At 58.5% G+C, this 18,236-nt stretch overlaps 1 protein-coding gene across 2 annotated transcripts in view; it reads right to left on the reverse strand.

Moving 5' to 3' along the window:
- The window catches only part of CACNA1S (calcium voltage-gated channel subunit alpha1 S), a 45,501-nt gene that overhangs the window by 13,605 nt on the left and 13,660 nt on the right, over positions 1–18,236 (reverse strand). For both annotated transcript variants that reach the window (XM_074317104.1, XM_074317105.1), the window contains exons 10-28: positions 17,679–17,839; positions 14,368–14,593; positions 13,728–13,935; positions 12,636–12,756; positions 11,712–11,826; positions 10,563–10,653; positions 9,826–9,895; positions 9,285–9,417; positions 8,513–8,642; positions 7,308–7,367; positions 5,698–5,804; positions 5,115–5,202; positions 4,792–4,899; positions 4,383–4,435; positions 3,960–4,106; positions 3,397–3,598; positions 2,856–3,014; positions 1,471–1,581; positions 729–812 (exon numbers count right to left, since the gene is read on the reverse strand). In XM_074317104.1, coding sequence (XP_074173205.1) covers positions 729–812; positions 1,471–1,581; positions 2,856–3,014; positions 3,397–3,598; positions 3,960–4,106; positions 4,383–4,435; positions 4,792–4,899; positions 5,115–5,202; positions 5,698–5,804; positions 7,308–7,367; positions 8,513–8,642; positions 9,285–9,417; positions 9,826–9,895; positions 10,563–10,653; positions 11,712–11,826; positions 12,636–12,756; positions 13,728–13,935; positions 14,368–14,593; positions 17,679–17,839 — 2,374 coding nt within the window. The remainder of the gene's footprint in view (positions 1–728; positions 813–1,470; positions 1,582–2,855; positions 3,015–3,396; positions 3,599–3,959; positions 4,107–4,382; positions 4,436–4,791; positions 4,900–5,114; positions 5,203–5,697; positions 5,805–7,307; positions 7,368–8,512; positions 8,643–9,284; positions 9,418–9,825; positions 9,896–10,562; positions 10,654–11,711; positions 11,827–12,635; positions 12,757–13,727; positions 13,936–14,367; positions 14,594–17,678; positions 17,840–18,236) is intronic.

The raw sequence follows: 18,236 nt of genomic DNA on the forward strand, positions 1-18,236 counted from the left end.
TGCCTATTCTACCCAATGCCCTGTTCATGCTGTGCTTGCAGCTGGCGGGAGGCACCAGATACTGTTTGGGGAGGAAATGACGACCTACTCCCTAACTGGCCCCTATTCCCAGTTGTTCTGAAGTCCTGCCCCTCGCCTCCAGGTGAACTGTGAAAAGAATCCTTCACTCCTCGCACTGCCCTGCTAGAGCTTCAGGGGCCTTGCACTGCCCCCCTCACTTCCCAGCCGTACCTCCCCTTCCCTCCTCTGCGTGTTCAGACTTCTGCTGAACCAGAGCACGCAGCGTGCCCGGAACCTTCCTTGCCCGGAACCTTCTTTGCTGTGTTTCCTACTCTCTGCTGTTCCTCGTATATCCTGCCTGTGGTGCTTGTTCTCCCCAACTCCAGTCGCCATGTGTTTCCTTCAGGCCCCACTTCCGGCTGCACCACCATGAAGCCTTCCCTGGCCACCGCACCTGGAGGTGACCACTGCTTTCCACTACAGCTCTTTCCTTGGACAGGCACGCCTGTTATGTCTGCCTGGAATCTGAGTTGTCTGTCTGCTCTGCAGGACTCACTCCTGTCATTTCTGCCTTTGTCACCCCTGGGGTGCCAGGCTGGACATGCACTGGGTCCCCCACAAACATCTGTGGACCAGACACGTGCTTCCACCTGCCCCAGGGACGGCTCCACCCACCCCACCGATGGCCCCGCCCACCCCAGGGACGGCTCCGCCCTCCTGACACTCACGTCAATCTCGCTGAGGATGACGTCAATGATGCTGCCGATGACAATCAGGAAGTCGAACACATTCCAAGGGTCCCCAAAATAGCCCTGGGGGACAGGGGCGGAGCCGGTTGAGCTTTGAGAGGAAGAGCCCTGGCGTCCAGCAGGGTGTGCTGGTCCTGACGTGGGGATGCAGGGTGCTGGCCAGGTCAATGGGTCTCCCCTTCCCACTGGTGCTGCCCTGCGCCCCCCCTCCTGTACCGCCCGGTGGCTGTTTCCTCCAGAGCAGAAAATAGTGCAGCGGGGAGGGGTGGGGATGAGGACCGAGGGGTTGGGGACTTGGGGTCCTGGTCTGCACTGGCAGCGCTTTCCTCCTGTCCCCTCGTAACCCTGCTTGGTGCTGGACAGGGTGGGGCTGGGCTGGACACATGGGAGTGGACTTGGGAACCACAGACGCAGCAAGGTCCGCCCACCCACGCCCAGCTCTGGGCTGAGTCCTTAGAAGCTCTACTGCCGGCAGGAGAGTAAGACCAGAGCCGGGCAGGGGCAGCCAGCATCCATCCTGTCCTCTGCCAGCTCTGGCAGCCCGACTATCTTGCCCACCCTGTGTCTGAAGGTAGATGTGGCCAAAGGGGTGAGCAGGTGGGGAGCAGACATGCGGGGTGAGGGCCTTCTGGAGACCGAGGCTGGGGTGGGGGTGCTCCGTGAGAGGGTCCCCGCCCTGTTGGGCCCAACCAGCTCATTGGCCCCGTGGCCCCAGACTCACCCTGGCTTTGAACGCCATGAGCTTGAGCACCATCTCCAGGGTGAAGATGATGGTGAAAGCCACGTTGAGGATGTCTGAGATGTGGTTCATCTGCTCGGACTGGTTGTAGTGCTGGGGGAAGGCCCAGGAAGGGGGCTAGGAGGGCCGGGCTTCCCCATCCTGCGTGTAGCATGCCCAGAGCCCCACCCTTTTCCTGGTGGCTCCATCCCCTGCCTTGGGTCCCCCCCTTTTCAAATCTCAAAACACTAGGAGCCTGGTTAGCAATCCCCCGAGTTCTACCCAGTCTAATGAGTATCCCCTCTCCCCCCAAGTAGATGATGGAGGAGGAGGAGAGGTGGCCCCATCCATGTCCTGCTGAGTGGGTTCCTCTACACATGGCTGCAAGGTCAGACTTGTTCACGTTTGTTCTGCAATGACCAGAGGAGGTCCCCAGCAGGGCTCTGTGCCATGCTCCTTCTGGTCATTCGGACACAGGACTAGGGAGAGAGGAGCCCTGGGTTCCAGAGCTGGTGGGATGCTGAGCTCACCAAGTCCACTGCATGTGCACGTGGCCCCGTGATGGGCGGTAGCTCAAAGCCACAACCTTAGCCCGCGTCACCCACCACTATGACCTTTCTTCTCAAACTTCCCAGGAATCCCTTACCCTCTCTTTCCTGGAAAGTGGACAACTTCCCACTTCTTCCACAAAACCTCCCAAGCTAGTTCAGGAGAGTCTGGTGGTTGGCCCCATCCCACCGTCCTGGCAGGACGACCCTAGTCTACTGCCTGCCTTGGGCCCAAACTCGAGCCCTTGGTCCTGATATCAGCTCTGTACGACCAGGGCCTGCTGGCACAGGGATTCCCTCCAGCGTCCTCACCGCCTGGCAGTGGGCGGTCACAGCTGGGTGTGTGCTGGCCTCTGAGGACCAGGAAGCCTCACTGTGAGGTTCTGTGTACACAGGCCTTAAGGGATCAGATGCTTAATTACGGCTTGCTGACGTTGCTGTCTAGGATATTGTCTGTAACGTGTGCTCGACTCCTAAGGGACTCCAGTTCTGTGAATATTAAATCCATTCTCCTCGGGACTGGAGCCAACATTCCAACCACCTCAACCATCCAGATTTGCAGCAGCAGAGAGACAGCGTGAGAGCACTTTGTGCATCTGACACTCCCTCATCCTTCCACATGGCCCGCTCCTGTTTACAGAATCGCACAGCTGCTGGAATGCTTGAATTACCCCCTAACAAACCGCTAGGTGCTTGGCAACAAGGTGTGGGGCAGTTCCTTGTTTGTGCCGCGTAGCACCTGCCCACACCACGCCTGGTGCGCAGCAGGTGGCAGGAGGAGTGGACTGGGGAACCAGCCTGGAGCCCTGCCCGTCGGGGCCGTGTGTCCGTGGTCCTCACCTGCATGCCCAGGCAGATGGTGTTGAGCATGATGAGGGCAAACATCAGGTACTCAAAGTAGGACGAGGTGACCAAGTACCACACCTGGTACTGGTACGGGTTCTTGGGGATGTAGCACCTCAGGGGGCGGGCCTTCAGGGCGTACTGCACACACTGGCGCTGAGATGGGACACAACGGCCGGCCGTCAGCTCCGAGGGCCCCACTCCTCCCACATCCATGGGCTGGAGGGAGCCCGAGCCTGGGGCTGAGGGACTCTGCTGGACCACTGAGAAGCGTCCCATTGGCTGGGGGGGCCCTCGGGGTCCTCACGGGCCTTTCCTGACACAGCCGGAGCCCAGCCCAGGGCTTTGCAGGGCTCCCTTCCTCTGGGCATCATGAGGGTCCCACGAGGAGCCCCCACCCTACCAGCTGGTGTTGTTTCAGATTGGCAATGGGGTGAGGTGCGTGGGGGCTGGGGCTGGGCTTCATTAGAGGACCTGGGTCACCCCAGCGCCAGGACTCTGCACGGTCAGGAGGCCTGTGCTCCCCTTCCCCAGGCACCTGGTTCTTGTCCAGCTCGCAGTTCTTGTACTCAGTCTCCCCCTGCTCCTGGAAGGTGACAATGACAAAGCCCACGAAGATGTTCATCATGAAGAAGGCGATGAGAATAATGTAGACGATGAAGAAAATGGCCATCTCCACGCGGTTGTTGTACACGGGGCCCGTGTCGTCCTTGTTCGCGTCGATGGCCTTGAACAGCAGCCTGGGGCGGGCCGGGGACAGGGCGCTGGGCTGGCGAGGGGGGACGGGGCACGGAGCCAGGCTCTGTGCCCCCCCACGGGGGCCGCGGGAGCTTTGGGAACGGCTGAGCCACCGGAGAGGAGTCAGGGCTGGGCCAGGGACAGGTCCTGGAATGGGCCTGCCTTTCGCTGCCTCCGCTGCAGGGCGCCCCCTGCAGGGGGGTGGGGGCAGCATCTTTGCTGAGAACCCCGTCAGACTCTGTTTGGAGTGAGCAGTGCAACACCAGTCCTGCAGCCCCGTGGAGCCGGTGGGGTTGGCTGAGCACCTGCCCGTGCCCCGACTGGGCCCCAGACCCCAGGCCCCAGGCCCCCGCCCTCACTCACTGCGGCCACCCCTCGAAGGTGGACACTGTGAACAGGGACATCATGGCCGAAAGCACGTTGTCAAAGTGGAATTCGTTGTGCGTCCACTCGCGGGGGTGCAGCTCTATCTGCGTGGGGTCCCCATCCTTGTACTCGTAGTAATAGCCCCTGGCGTGTGTGGGGAGACCTGGTCACCACTGCACGCAGCCATGCCGCCCCCCCATGTCCTTTGGGTCCCGGGCAGCGAGTGTGCAGGAGAAACGAAGGTGCCGAAGCGACACCACTGGGCACTCCCTTCCCACAGGGTGACCCAAAGCGAGGCACTGGTGGGAGCACCCCTCCTGCACCGAGGGGCTCGGTGCCCAGACCCCCAGCCTGGAGGGCCCCCTGCCCCCCTCACACGTCCCCCGGCTGGTCACCCTTGGCCAGCAGAGCACAGCGCACCTGCACTCCTCCTCTGTCATCTTGGACGGGTCATTGCAGCTGAAGAACTTCCCCTGCATCCAGGAGGAGGGAGGGAGGGAGACACGTTGTCATGGAAACAAGATTGAAAATGGGTGTCAACAGAGTGGGAAGGCAGGGCCTCTGGAAGGAGGAGCCTGTGTCTTCCTCTCAGAGTGGGTGGGGGGCCTCCTTCCCCATTACCCTCAGCCTGTTCCTGGCCCACAGGGGGTGGAGGGGTGGGGGGGAGGTCCCTTCATCGTCCAGAAGCCAGGAAGATGGCAGATACCCCGGGGGTGGCTACCAGCAGGGCCTTGGAGGACCCCTTGGGGCTCCCTCGGCTTAGAGGGGAAATGGGCGGGCTCCAGCCTGGCCACCACCTGAGGGCCGGCACCAGGGCCTGTCGGCTCACCTTGAACAGCTGGACCCCGATGCAGGCAAACATGAACTGCAGGAGGGTGGTGACCAGTACAATGTTCCCGATGGTGCGGATGGCCACGAACACGCACTGCACCACGTGCTGGGGGGGCGGACGGGTTGGTGGGGGCCATGGTGGGAGCCCCCACCCTCACCTCCCAGCCAAGGGGACCCCAGAAGTGCCAGCGGGCTGGGGGACATGGCTGCCCACGCTCACCCTCACCCACAACCAGCAAAGGGGATGGGCTGAGGATTGTGGGGTCAGGCCCCCTGAAGCCCCCTCATGCTCCCCCACTAGGTGCCACCTGGTCCCCTCACCTTCAGCCCTTTAGCTCTGTTAATGGCTCGCAGGGGTCGCAGCACCCTCAGGACCCTCAGAATCTTCACCACCGATATGGAGCTGGACCTGCGCGGTGGCCAGGGGCAGGGCTGAGGGCAGCGCCCAGCCTCCCGCCTCCTGCTCTACACAGCCCTGTTTCTGCCTGAAAACTCCCGTCTTCCCCTCCACTGCCCGTGGCTGGGTGTGCCTCCAGGACAAAGTGCCTCCTGCTAATGGGCGTGCCCCCTCTGGTGCCAGCTGCACAGCAAGGCAGGCGCTGCAGGCTGTGTCCCATGTCTGGCTGGAGGCGCCAAGGGCAGGGGCTGTGCGCCCCATGGGCAGCTGGGGGACAGCCCTCTCCTCTCTGCATCCCCTCCTAGTCTCCAGCACGTCGCTCTGCTTACTTAGCACTCTCACTTCGGTCCAGCTGATGATGCCCCAAGGGACCAGACCCCTGTGAATGTCGCTGAGACACCCTCCCCTTGCAGCTCAGTTTGCCCATCAAGCAGCACTCCCGCTCTGAGGCCCTGGCATGGAGCAGAGGGGCCCGCCCCTGCCCCCGCCGGCCCCACCGCTGCTCACGGAAGTCCCATGGAGATGAGGGACACGGCCACAACCAGCAGGTCCAGGATGTTGAAGTAGTTGCGGCAGAAGGAGCCTTTGTGAAGGAAGGCACCGTAGGTGGTCATCTGGGGACAGAGAGGCAGCGCCCTGGGTGGGGCTGGGCTGGGGACGGGCGTGTCCCCAAAGGCAGGGCTTCTGGGGGGAAGATTTGCCTCAGTCTGCTCCGGAAGAGGCAAGGGTCTGCCAGAAGGTCTCTATGTTTCTCCCCACTGCTCGCTGTGTCCTAAGCATGTTCCCCCATTTTCTGCTCCCTGTTCAGGAAGTCTGGGGCCCTCTCAAAGCCCGTCTCTTTCATCAGATGCCATAGTCTCCGTCCCTGTGGGGTCACAGAGTGGGGAAGCCCTGGCCTCCTGTCTCCTACAGGACGTGATACCATTCCTCCTTTCAAGAAGCTTCTTCAGAAGTCACCTCTGCCCTAAGGATGCCTGAGTTGACTGAACAACCCGAACAGGACTTGAAGACCTTCACCAAGCCCCTGACCCCTCTCTTTCTAGCCCCCTGCACTCCTGGCTGCACCTCTCAGCTTCTTTCCTGCATTCTCTGACAATCTCCCAGGCCCTTTGCACAAACACATACGCCCCTAACGTCTGACAGTGCTGAGGACTTTCATGGCATTCAGGACCCTGTGTGATTTCCTCTCAAGCTGCCTTCCCAGCCTCTGAAGCCAGGCCTCCCTGTATGTGTGTCATACCCCTGCCCAAAGTGGCCACTCCCTGAGCATGTCCTAAACATCTTACAATGCATTTGCCACCGTTCTGTCCACCCGGACTGCCCCTGTTCTCTCTCCCTAATGAAGTTCTTCAAGGTCTAACTCTAATGCCACCACCTTCAGGAAGTCCTCCTGGATCTCAGGGAAGCCACCATCTCCCTCTGCTCAACTCCTTTAATAGTAAGGACCCTGAAATAAGGGACCGTCCTCATTTCATACTGTAGCGTGCTCAGCAGGGCTTTTCTCCTGCATGGCTGCCCTCTCCCCTCCTTGCTTGTGAAGGCGAAGGCTGGGCTCCTGGGGCTCAGTCACACAGACAGCCCTCCCTCTGCCTCCCAGATCCTCCACCATGGTATTGTGGCCCCAGTGCGTCCACCTGGAGAATAGGCGAGCAGTGATGTCTGTGGACAAGAAGCGGGATAGCGGGACAGAGCAGAGCTGCCAGAAACCCAGCCCAGCGCCACAGACACTTCTCTGAGGGTGCCTGGAGGGGGGCCCTCTCAGTCACTGCTAATGAAGGTCTAGGAAGGAATCACAGCTCCCCGGGTCTACTCTCAGGCAAACTCTGTCTTGAACATGGAAGGAAAATTCCCTGTGCTCCACAGACATGACTGTTTGGCTGAGAGGTGTGGGCTGCAGAGGCTACGTGTCATGTCTCCACCGTCCACCTGTTCATGCGCTCGGACCAGCCTGTGAGCAGAAAACTAAGCTGGTCTCCAGGGTCAAGTCTCCCTGCTGCTCTCTGCCTCTCCTTGCTTTTCCGTCATCCCTGCCGTCCAGCTCCCAAGTGATGCTGTGTGAGTAAGTTGGAGCCATGTCAGGTGTGGTTCCCTGGCCCCACATGACAGCCTTCACTCACCTTGAGGACAATCTCCACAGTAAAGACAGAGGTGAACCCAATGTCAAAGTACCCAAGGATCTGGGGGCAGGACAGGGGAGGAGAAGTCAGCGAGAGGAAGGGTGGAGCAAAAATATCACCATCACCACCATCACCACCATCACCACCACCACCATCACCATCACCACCATCACCACCATCACCACCATCACTATCACCACCATCGCCATCACCGCCATCACCACCACCACCATCACCATCACCACCATCACCACCATCACCACCATCACCATCACCATCATCACCATCACCACCATCACCACCACCACCATCACCATCACCACCATCACCATCACCACCATCACCACCATCATCACCATCACCACCATCACCACCATCACCATCACCACCATCACCACCATCACCATCACCACCATCACCACCATCACCACCACCACCATCACCACCATCACCACCACCACCACCACCATCACCATCACCACCATCACCACCATCACCACCATCACCACCACCACCACCATCACCATCACCACCATCACCATCACCACCATCACCACCACCACCATCACCACCACCACCACCACCACCATCACCACCATCACCACCATCACCACCACCATCACCACCATCACCACCACCATCACCACCATCACCATCACCACCATCACCACCATCACCATCACCATCACCACCATCACCATCACCACCATCACCACCATCACCATCACCACCATCACCATCACCACCATCACCACCATCACCATCACCACCATCACCATCACCATCACCACCACCACCATCACCACCATCACCATCACCACCATCACCATCACCATCACCACCATCACCATCACCACCATCACCACCATCACCACCACCACCATCACCACCACCACCACCATCACCACCATCACCACCATCACCACCATCACCATCACCACCATCATCACCACCACCATCATCACCACCACCATCATTAAAACCAGGCAACAAGAGCCTGTCTGTGCTGCATGCTGTGACGATACTATTCAGAAGAAGTAGATCGGGCAGTCTTGGCCTTCCAGGGACTTAAAAGCTAAGAAACTCTGATGCCTACAGGCACATAGATGACACAGTTGAACTTGGGAGCAGGGTGAGGTGTGCGGGTAGCTGAGGGCTGGAGTGGGGAGGGGCGCTGAGCTGCAGGGGCTTGGGTCTGCTGCTACCTGATTCCGCATGGACTCGGCCTGGATGGGGTCCTCGGCGGCCAGCGCAGCGCTGCTGAGCATGATGAAGAGCAGAATGAAGTTGGTGAACCAGGTGGCGTTTACGATACGATGGCACAGGACGCGGACCCTGCAAGGGCAGTGGGTGGGGTTCAGGGCAGCTGTGAGCTGCTGGGCCTTCCCTGCCTCTGCCCTCCCCGGGGACACTGGATCCCTCCCTCCCAGGTCAGTGGAGAAGGATAGCCTGCATCTGGCTGGACATGCAAGGTGCCCTGCCCTTCATTCTGTCCCCGTAGCCTTCGTCCCATGTCCCAAGCAAGCCCCTCCCACCACCTGCCCCTCCCCACTACTCCACCACCACCACCCCGTTTCCCCACCAAAAGAATGGGACAGACTGATGTCTATCTATGAGGCAGGTACATGGAGCTCCTTGAAGATTCCAGTCTGTGTTTTAAAGGCGTGAAGTTATGAAGCCAGTAAGAAGTACAGCTCCCGCAGCTCTCGTCCCTTGTCCTGTCTAAAATCGCCCTTGGAAAGGAACCAGTATACCAGTGCCTCTTAAGTGCAAGTGACAGATGAGACTGAAAACTTTCCTTTGCCCAGAGATGCTAGCATTTTAGACAGGACACAAGCTATTAGCTGAAGGAATGAGTTTCTCACAGCGTAATTGTAGGCTCAGACATCAGGACATGGGAGTCTTTTTAGAGCAGGGCAAGAGCGTTCTCTGCGTGTCCCATAAATCACCCCATGCGGCGGCCAAGGGGCCGCTCACTTGTTGGTGGGGCTGAAGATGAAGAAGGAGCTGGCTTCTGGGATGGGCACCGCCTTCTCTTTCAGCTGCAGCTCAGCCAGGGGCCGTGGCCGGGGGCTCACGGGGATCTCGGGCTCGTCTTCTTCATCGTCCCCTACAGGGAGGGAGAGAGATTGGGCTGTTTCCACGCTTGACTGCTCCCCTGGCTTCTGTACTCTGAACCCAACCGTGAGCCCCCAGCAGCCAGCAATCAAGGTGGTGCCAGGCCAGTGCAGGACACGAGGATGGCAGCAGATGCCAGCCCAGGCCTCGCCCTTTCCCTGCAGTGAATAGGATTGAACTATCGGGAATAACAGGCCCAGAACCTTCCAGAAATAGGGCCAGGAGCAAGGCCAAGGAGACTTGCTGTTGCACGTCTGTCTCAGGGCTGGACTCACACCATCTCAGATGCTCATACACTGGGGGTGGAGGGAGTCCAGGTAGGGGACACAGGAGAGACTGTCCCTGGGGAGAAACCAGTCCTAGCATAAACCCCCTCCCCCACCACAGTCCCAGGACTCACCTGGGAAGTCAGCCGAGGGGTAGGGGTCCTTCACCTCATTGACGTTAGACTCAAACTCGTCGATTTTCAGCTGTCGGAAGGAACACAAGGAAGACGGTGAGGAAAGCAAGACCTGCAGTTTCCACTGGTGGAACATTTGCTGCAGGGCCAGCGTAGGTTTCCGCTCATGTAATGCTCCCTGCAGCCCGGGGACAGGTGACACATGACCATCCCCGCTTGACAGGTAAGAAGCCAGGCCCAGAAAGTCACACAAGCTGGCCAAGCTCCCATGGGGTAAAGCCAGGACCCCAGCCGGTCTGTGCCTATGCACTGTGCCCCTGCTTAGCACCCCCACCCCATCACCAGGGCCTGTTCCTTGACCCGTGGAGCTCTGCTTCCTCAGCCCCCAGAGGGTGAGTGGAGCCAGGCCGGGGCAACCTGGGGCTAGAATGGTGGGAGGCCAGTCTGGGCCTCTCAATGGAATGGGGTGTCAAATGGTGGGGACACCTGCCTGGGGCGGGAAGCTAGGACTCTGAAGTCTGGTTCTGGGATTGGGACAAGTGTGCCTCTTGGCACCCAGGATTCCCCTGTAGCCACTGTACCCTGGTGGAGTGGAGGCAGGTGCCGTTGCCCGGCTGAGAGCAACTCCCCTACCTGCCGCCCGCCCGGCAGCACCCTCAGGCGTGGGGGGAGCCAGGGACTTCCTGAGGTGAGGCCCGCCCCATGCTGCCCCAGGAAAGCCCGTGTGCGGCGCTCACCTTGGCCGTGGTGGGGATGCCCTCGCCCTTGGGTTTCTGTTCCAGCTTCTTGGCCACTGACTTCTCCTCCTCAGGCTTCTCTGGGAGACCCCTGGGTTGGGGAGACCAAGGGACACAAAGTGAAGGTCCAGCTAGAAAGTTCTTGAGGACCTGTTCAGCCTGGGGACACCCTTGGGGGACCCTGCACCAAGGGCTCAGGTAGCTCTGTGGAGGACGGGTCAGCTGTGGGCCCGGGCAAGGCCTCTGTGATGAGAGCACTGACTGCCAGCTTGCACACATGGCCAAGTACAGCTCACCATCAGCCACAGGCAATGTCTGCTGGTTGGCGAGTGGGTGGGATGTGGCTTTGCACCCGGTTTGCGATGCACTCCCTGGGGGGAGCAAGTTTGGTCCAAGACAAGACCCAAGTCTTTGGAAAGTCTTAGGGCACGTGGGGACTCCACAGCTGGCCTCTCCCCCTCCCGCTCCCCTTCTTGCCTCCACCAGGAATGGACACTGGGGATGGGGTTGCGGGGAACAGGCCTTTGTCTGGGACCACTTAGGGCAGCTGGTTCTCGAACCAGCAGCTTTGGCCCCACCCGGGAGCGTGCTGGAAATGCAGTCTCCATCCCATCCCAAGCTTCCTGATTCAGAATCTGCTTTTTGACAAGGTCCCCAGGCGATACACCCAGAGAGTCTCAGAAACTCTGTCAAGACCGCACATCCAGCTGCTCCCGGAGGAGGGGCTCGGGCTGCAGGTTGAATGGCGAGCTCACAGATGGAGGCAATTGGAAAGGACCTGAGAAGTCAACTCCACTTCACAGGTGAGCTAACTGAGGCCCAGCAGAGGGAAATGACCTCCAAGATCTCGGGGACCCAGTGGCTGGCAGGGAGAATCCCTAGCACGCTCAGCGGGGCTCCCGGCCCGGCCTGCTGGCTCTGCCCCTCGTTTCCAAGGCCTGTCTACGTGCCGACTTGCCTCTCGTCCTGCCCCAGGGACACCTCCCAGGACCTCAGCCCTCGCTGCGTCTGCTGGTCAAAGGCCTGCCCACTGGGCCGCTGTTACGGAGGCCTGGTCTCTGCTCCTCAGGGGCCCAGGAGCCACTGCCCAGGGCTGCAGGCCGCACAGCCGCGCACTCCAGGTCCCCCTGCCGAGGACACAGCACTCACCTTGACATCTTCCGGCGTTTTCTCTCCTCCGCCTTGGCCTTCTGGGCAGAGGTCAGGCTCTCCGCCTCGGCCAGGTTGTCCACGGCAATGGCCAGGAAGACGTTGAGCAGGATGTCTGAGTGTGTCTGGCTAAGGAGCCTCGGGTTTGGGTGGAGGGGAGCCTCTGGCCGGCGTCCGCCCTGCCCACCTACGTCGGCAAGACAGAACCTCACCCCCTTGGTGGGGTCACTGGAGTCGCTCTTGCCAGAGTTACCCCACAGGAGGGCATGGGCACAGGGACACAGACACACATCCGGGGGGGGGGGGGCTGCCTGCACAGGGTGCCCATGATGGGCCTGAATCCACTCGCATTGAACACCATCCATTTCCTGACCTGGACTGACACCCCCCACACACACACCAGACTGCGTGGGGAGCCACTACGTCCTACACGGGAGAATCATGCTTGGCACCCATGAGCTCAAGGGACCAGGGTTCCCTCCCTCACCTACGCATAATATCAAGTTCCGTGGTGCAGACATTGGGACGTGGGCACTGCCCACCTCACCCTCCCGTCTCTTGCTCTGCCCAAGCTCACACTGTCTGGTACCTGCTTCCTGCCTCCCGGCCTCCAGCCTTTGCAACAGGTGTCCAACCATCTTCACCGCCCCTGCCCCAAGCCTTGTCCTGCCTCCTACCTGCTCTGAGCTCACCAGCCTTCCTGGATGAATACCTCCCACCTGTAACCTGTCACCGTAGGCTCTCTAACCTCCCTGGTGGAAGGAACTATCCTCCAGTTATACCTGCACTTGCCATTTGCCACGTCCTATCTCCCCTCAGCTCCCCGTGAACCTGGGAGCCCGGCCAGGGGGCACCCTGGCCCCTGTTTCAAGCCTATCTCCCAGCGCCCTCTAAGCTCTCTCCTACACTTGCTGTGGAGGATACAGTTGCCACAGACGAAAAGGATGATGAAATAAATGCACACAAGCATCCCGGGGTAGGAGGGCCCCCCGTAGGCCATGATTCCATTGTACATCACAGAGTTCCAGTCTTCACCTGTCAGGACCTGGGGGCAGGGAGGAAAGCTGGGCTCACAGAGGGACTGAAGAGTCTCCGGTGGGGACTGCATGTCCCAAAGGCCCCTTCTAATGTGCCCATTCCTAGACCTTCCCTCTCTCCATCCACGGCCAGGACAAAAGGCCCCTGCTCCCCTCTCTGCACCTCTTCCAATGAGCCAAAATCCTATCCTTGGTTTTCCAGGGCCAAGGAGTTTGACTGTCACCAAGTGGGGTCACTGCTTCCCTGTGCTCTGTTTCGAACACTCAGGCTTAACTGTACCATCCCCACCCAGCCTACTGTCACTCCAGCCTCCAAAAGACTGTGAAATGTCAAGTGCCATTAAAGACATGCGTGACCAGCCCATGGGCTGAATGGAAGACAGAGCACCCACGGATAGGACCAACCGGTTATCACACACTTGCCCACTGTCCCAACGAGGGTGTCCCTCAGGGGTACTGGCTGCAGCGGACGGGAGCATTTCTCTACACTAAGGCAGCTCCTCCCAGACGCCTCTTGGTGAGTCCCAGCCCTGCCCCCTTGGGTGGCTTCCAGGGCACGGGGGCTGAGCCTCCCCAGGGCGAGACGGTCTGTGCTTCTTGGGGAGGCACAGCCTTGGTGGGGGGACTCACGTCGTCTGGCTTTGTGCTCAGAGATAGGAGGGGCACACGGCAAAGAAAGCAAGCACCTGGCCTCCCAGCCACCCTGACCCCATTCATTCATGAGTTGTCACCCTACTGTGGGCCCGCCCTTGGCTGGCACCAGGGACATGGGCACAGAGGACAAGCTGGACACTGTCCTGGCTCAGGAGCCTGGAGGACACAGGTAAGCAGTTGTCACATGGCAAGAAGCACAGGGGGCACAAGGCTGCACAGGGACCTCGAACTCAAACCCGGAGACCCAAGGAGGCTTCCTGGAGGAGGTGGTGTCCACCCTGATCGGAAAGGACAGGCCTCGGGAGGGTACCTGCGGGGAGCGCACCTGGAAGACGCTGATGAGAGCCTGCGGGAAGTTGTCGAAGTTGCTGCGAGGCACCTCTGTGTCCTCGAAGTCATACCTGCCCCCGAAGAGCTGCATGCCCAGCAGGGCGAAGATGACGATGAAGAGGAAGAGCAGCAGCAGCAGCGAGGCGATGGAGCGGATGGAGTTGAGCAGGGACGCCACCAGGTTGCTCAGCGACGTCCAGTACCTGAGGAGGCGGCCGCCAGGTGGAGAGGGGCAGCCCCCGCACCGGTGTCCATGGGGGGACGCAGGTGGAGGGCTGCCTGGGAGGGACCGACGCCTGCATCCGCCCCCCACTCTTCCCTTGCTTCATGGCACGGACATCCATTTGTCATTTCACACTCAAAGTGGTTTCATGTGACCTTGCAGGACCCAGGCCATAGGAGATGGGATGGCTGTGGACCCGCCCAGGTGTGCCGCCCAGGTGTGCCGCCCAAGTGTGCCGCCCAGGTGTGCCGCCCAGGTGTGATGCCCAGGTGTGCCACCCAGGTGTGCCGCCCAGGTGTGCCAGTCAGGTGTGCCGCCCAGGTGTGCTGCCCAGGTGTGCCACCAGGTGTGCCAGCCAGGTATGCTGCCCAGGTGTGCCACCAGGTGTGCCAGACCCGCCCGCCCTGCTCACTTGGTGACCTTGAAGATCCTGAGGAGGCGGATGCAGCGCAGCACGGAGATGCCCAGGGGGCTCATGGCGCCCGAGGCCACGAGCAGGATCTCCAGGAGACCGCTGCACACCACGAAGCAGTCGAAGCGGTTGAAGATGGACATGAAGTACTGGCGCAGGCCCAGCCCGTACATCTTCATCAGCATCTCGATGGTGAAGAGGGCCAGCAGCACCTGGTTGGCAACGTCTGGGGGACACGTGCAAGCTCAGGGCGTGTCCCCTTTCCTGCCTCTGCGCCCGAGCCTATCGGAGCCCTTCCCCCGCTTCCGGGAGCCCCTCGCCACGTGTCCAAGCCATTGTCTGTTTCCTATTCTCAAAATCCAATGAACCCGGTGAATTTTTGCCCCTTGAAAGGACACTAATCAAGATTTCTAAAAGCTAAACAGCTGTACAGCTAAGAGGCCCCCTTGTCACCAGTCACCAATCACTCCATGGGGTCGAGTCCAATGGGCATTTGACGCTCATTTTCCTGGCCTCCCGGAAGCACTGGGCACAGTGGCCCAGACTCGTGTTTTTTCCTTGGCTTCTTGACACCACACCCTTCTGGGTTTCCTCTGCGTCCACATCTCCTCCACAGACACAGTCTTCTCCTGGTCACTGACGCTGGACTTGAACTGTACCGTCCCCGGTGAGCTGGTGATGCCTTCTGAGACCACGCCTCCCACTGCCATCTCTGCTGATACCCCCCAGACTTTAACTCTTCAACTCAGACCTTTCCACTGAGTTCCAGGCTTATTTTGCCATCTGCCTCCCTTACATCTCCATTCCCATGTCTCAAAGACGCCTCAAACTCAACATGCCCAGGGCTAAGCCGATGGGTCTTGCCCATCCTCCCCATCCCTCAAAAATACCTGGGAAGAGATGAACTCTCTTCCTCATCTCATTAGGGGGCACTACCGTCCATTTATCTACTCAGGTCAGGAACCTCAAACTCATGCCTGACTTCACTTGGTGGGCAGTGTTCACATCTTGTCCACATTTGGTCACTGACAATGCATGGCACACTCAGAGGGTCCTCAACAAGATTGTTTGCATTGAATGGATTCACGGATGGATGGATGGGTGGGTGGGTGGATGATTGACAGATGGGTGGATGGATGGATGGATTGATGGGTGATGGATGGATGGGTGGATGGATGGATGGGTGGATGGATGGGTGGATGGATGGATGGATGGGTGGATGGATGGATGGATGGATAAAGGATGGATGGATGGGTGGATGGATGGATGGATGGGTGGATGGATGGATGGATGGATAAAGGATGGATGGATGGGTGGATGGATGATGGATGATGGGTGGATGGATGGGTGGATGGATGGATGGATGATGGATGGATGGTGGATGGATGGTGGATGGATGGATGGATGATGGATGGATGGGTGGATGGATGGGTGGATGGATGGATGGATGATGGATGGATGGATGGATGGATGGGTGGATGGATGGATGGATGGATGGATGATGGATGGATGGATGATGGATGATGGATCGATGGATGATGGATGAATGGTGGATGGATGGGTGGATGGATGGATGGATGGATGGATGGGTGGATGGATGGGTGGATGGATGGATGGATGGGTGGATGGATGGATGATGGATGATGGGTGGATGGATGGGTGGATGGATGGATGGATGATGGATGGATGGTGGATGGATGGTGGATGGATGGATGGATGATGGATGGATGGGTGGATGGATGGGTGGATGGATGGATGGATGGGTGGATGGATGGATGGATGGATGGATGATGGATGGATGGGTGGATGGATGGATGGATGGATGGATGGATGGTTACATGCATCTGATCTGTAGCATTGTTTCCCATCTCCCACTCACAGAAAAAGATAGTCTTTTCTAGTTATTTTCCTTTAAAAAAAATATTTTCCATCATTTTAAACAAAGTGTGTATGTACTGTTCTCCCATCTCAGGCTCCAGGGTTGCCAGCTCCTGGAGGTCGTGCCTGATAACTCTTCCTCACGGTGGCCCTGTTCCTGATTCGGTTTCAATCATTTTGTTGTGAGCTCATGTCCAGAAAGCTCCTTTCCCAGAGGAATCCTGTCTGTCTTGGGTTGAGAAACACCTTCAAGAATAGCTAATGCGTGCTTCTGCTGGGCAGCCAGGGGTTTCACTTGTCGGTAACTGGTTTTCTATGTTTCACTCAGTGCAGGAGCCCTCCCCCCGAGGACAGTGCAAACTGGACCTCACTGCTGTGCAGGGCACAGATGGGATCCGGGTTTTCCCTTCTTCCCAGAGCCTGCACTAGAGTTACTTCCACCCTCCTTCCCGGCCCAACGGGTGGTGAGATTTTGCTTCCCTTACATGGGAGCAGCCCTTCCAGGGCCCTGGCTTTCACCCTGGTCAGTCTCAGTTTCCCACGTCACACGTGCCTGGACCCCGTCTCCTGTGCCTGCACAGGCATTGAGCACTCAGTGCCATCTTCTAGGGCTTTGGGGTAGGTCTGAAATGCTCGTGGAAGCCAGCTCGTGAGCTCTCTGCCCAGGTTTTCAGTCACCCAGAGACTTCGTTTTCTCTCTTGGGAATATTGTGGGCAGCTTCACTATGTGCTTGTCGTGTGGAGGACATTCAGTTTGATCACTGTGTTGGTGGCACTTTTGGTGGCTCCCTTTTTTTCTTACTCTGCTGCCTGTCACAGCCTGGAGCTCCACACACAGGGGACACCCACCGCCGGGGGGAGGCTGACTGATTTACTTGCCACCAAGACTCATCCATCAAAAACTCAGGTCTGATCGTGTCATATCCCCGCTGATGACTTTTCACTACCTTCTTACTGTAATCCTCCTCCTCCTCCTCGTATTTACTTCCTGTATCGCCCTCCCTACAGGGACTTGACATTATTTATTAGTACCTGTCTTTGCCTCGGGCTAAGTGAGCTCATTGAAGGCGCGGCACCGTTAAGTCTCTCTGCACCCTGAGGTCTTTCTCTGTGCGCCACATAGAGTATGTACCCAATAAACATTTGGTGAAACTGCTGCTTTGGGAGCAGAATTTCAACTTGGCAGCTTGGAGTTCTGAATTGCCAGCATTCTTCAGGTCTAGTGTCTGTAATGGGGATGATTTGCCCACACACCTGGGCGCACATCTGGAGGTTTGCCAATGTGTTACTGTAACTGCCAGGAGGAGGAACATATCACCAGCCTGGGTCTAGAAAACAATGTCAGTTTCTAATTGACCACTTCTGCAAAACCCGAGGTGTCAGTGGCTGGCTCTGGCCATCAGCCAATCTGTCTTCTTCCTGGCCTGTCTCACCTTGCAAATGGGTCAACCAGAGAGGCTGGTTGTGATGCTCAGAGGCGATGGACAGCGTGTTGAGGGCCACAATCAGTATCACCAGCCAGTAGAAGGTTTTGGTCTTGACCACGTCGTGGCACTTCCAGCGAAAGATACGGTTCCACTGCCTCCAGTGGCGACTGAGGGCGGAAACGGAGCAGGAGGGGGGCATTGAGCTGCTTTACTCTGAGCCCCACCTGTCGGCTTTGCTTCCGGACAGACTCTGGCCACACTGAGTCTGACCACCCCTCTGCCATCCAGCCACACGAGAGAGGCTGAGGGCACCAGCTGTGGAGCCAGGCTGAGCTATTAACACAATCTCGTCTCTTACTAGCTAAGTCCTTCCTCTTTCAAAGGACCATACAGCGATGCTAACCTCAGAGGGAACTAGAATTAATGGCACAGAACGTGCAACACAGTGTCTGGCATGCAGTAGGGCTCCACACATTTTAATTTTAGTGAAGGCAACACTGGGATGCCAAGTTTTGCCCATTACAAAAGCAATTCTTCAACAAATTAATGATATCTGGTGTTAGG

Source organism: Rhinolophus sinicus, linkage group LG12, assembly GCF_036562045.2.
Source record: "Rhinolophus sinicus isolate RSC01 linkage group LG12, ASM3656204v1, whole genome shotgun sequence".
Classification (NCBI taxonomy): Eukaryota; Metazoa; Chordata; class Mammalia; order Chiroptera; family Rhinolophidae; genus Rhinolophus; species Rhinolophus sinicus.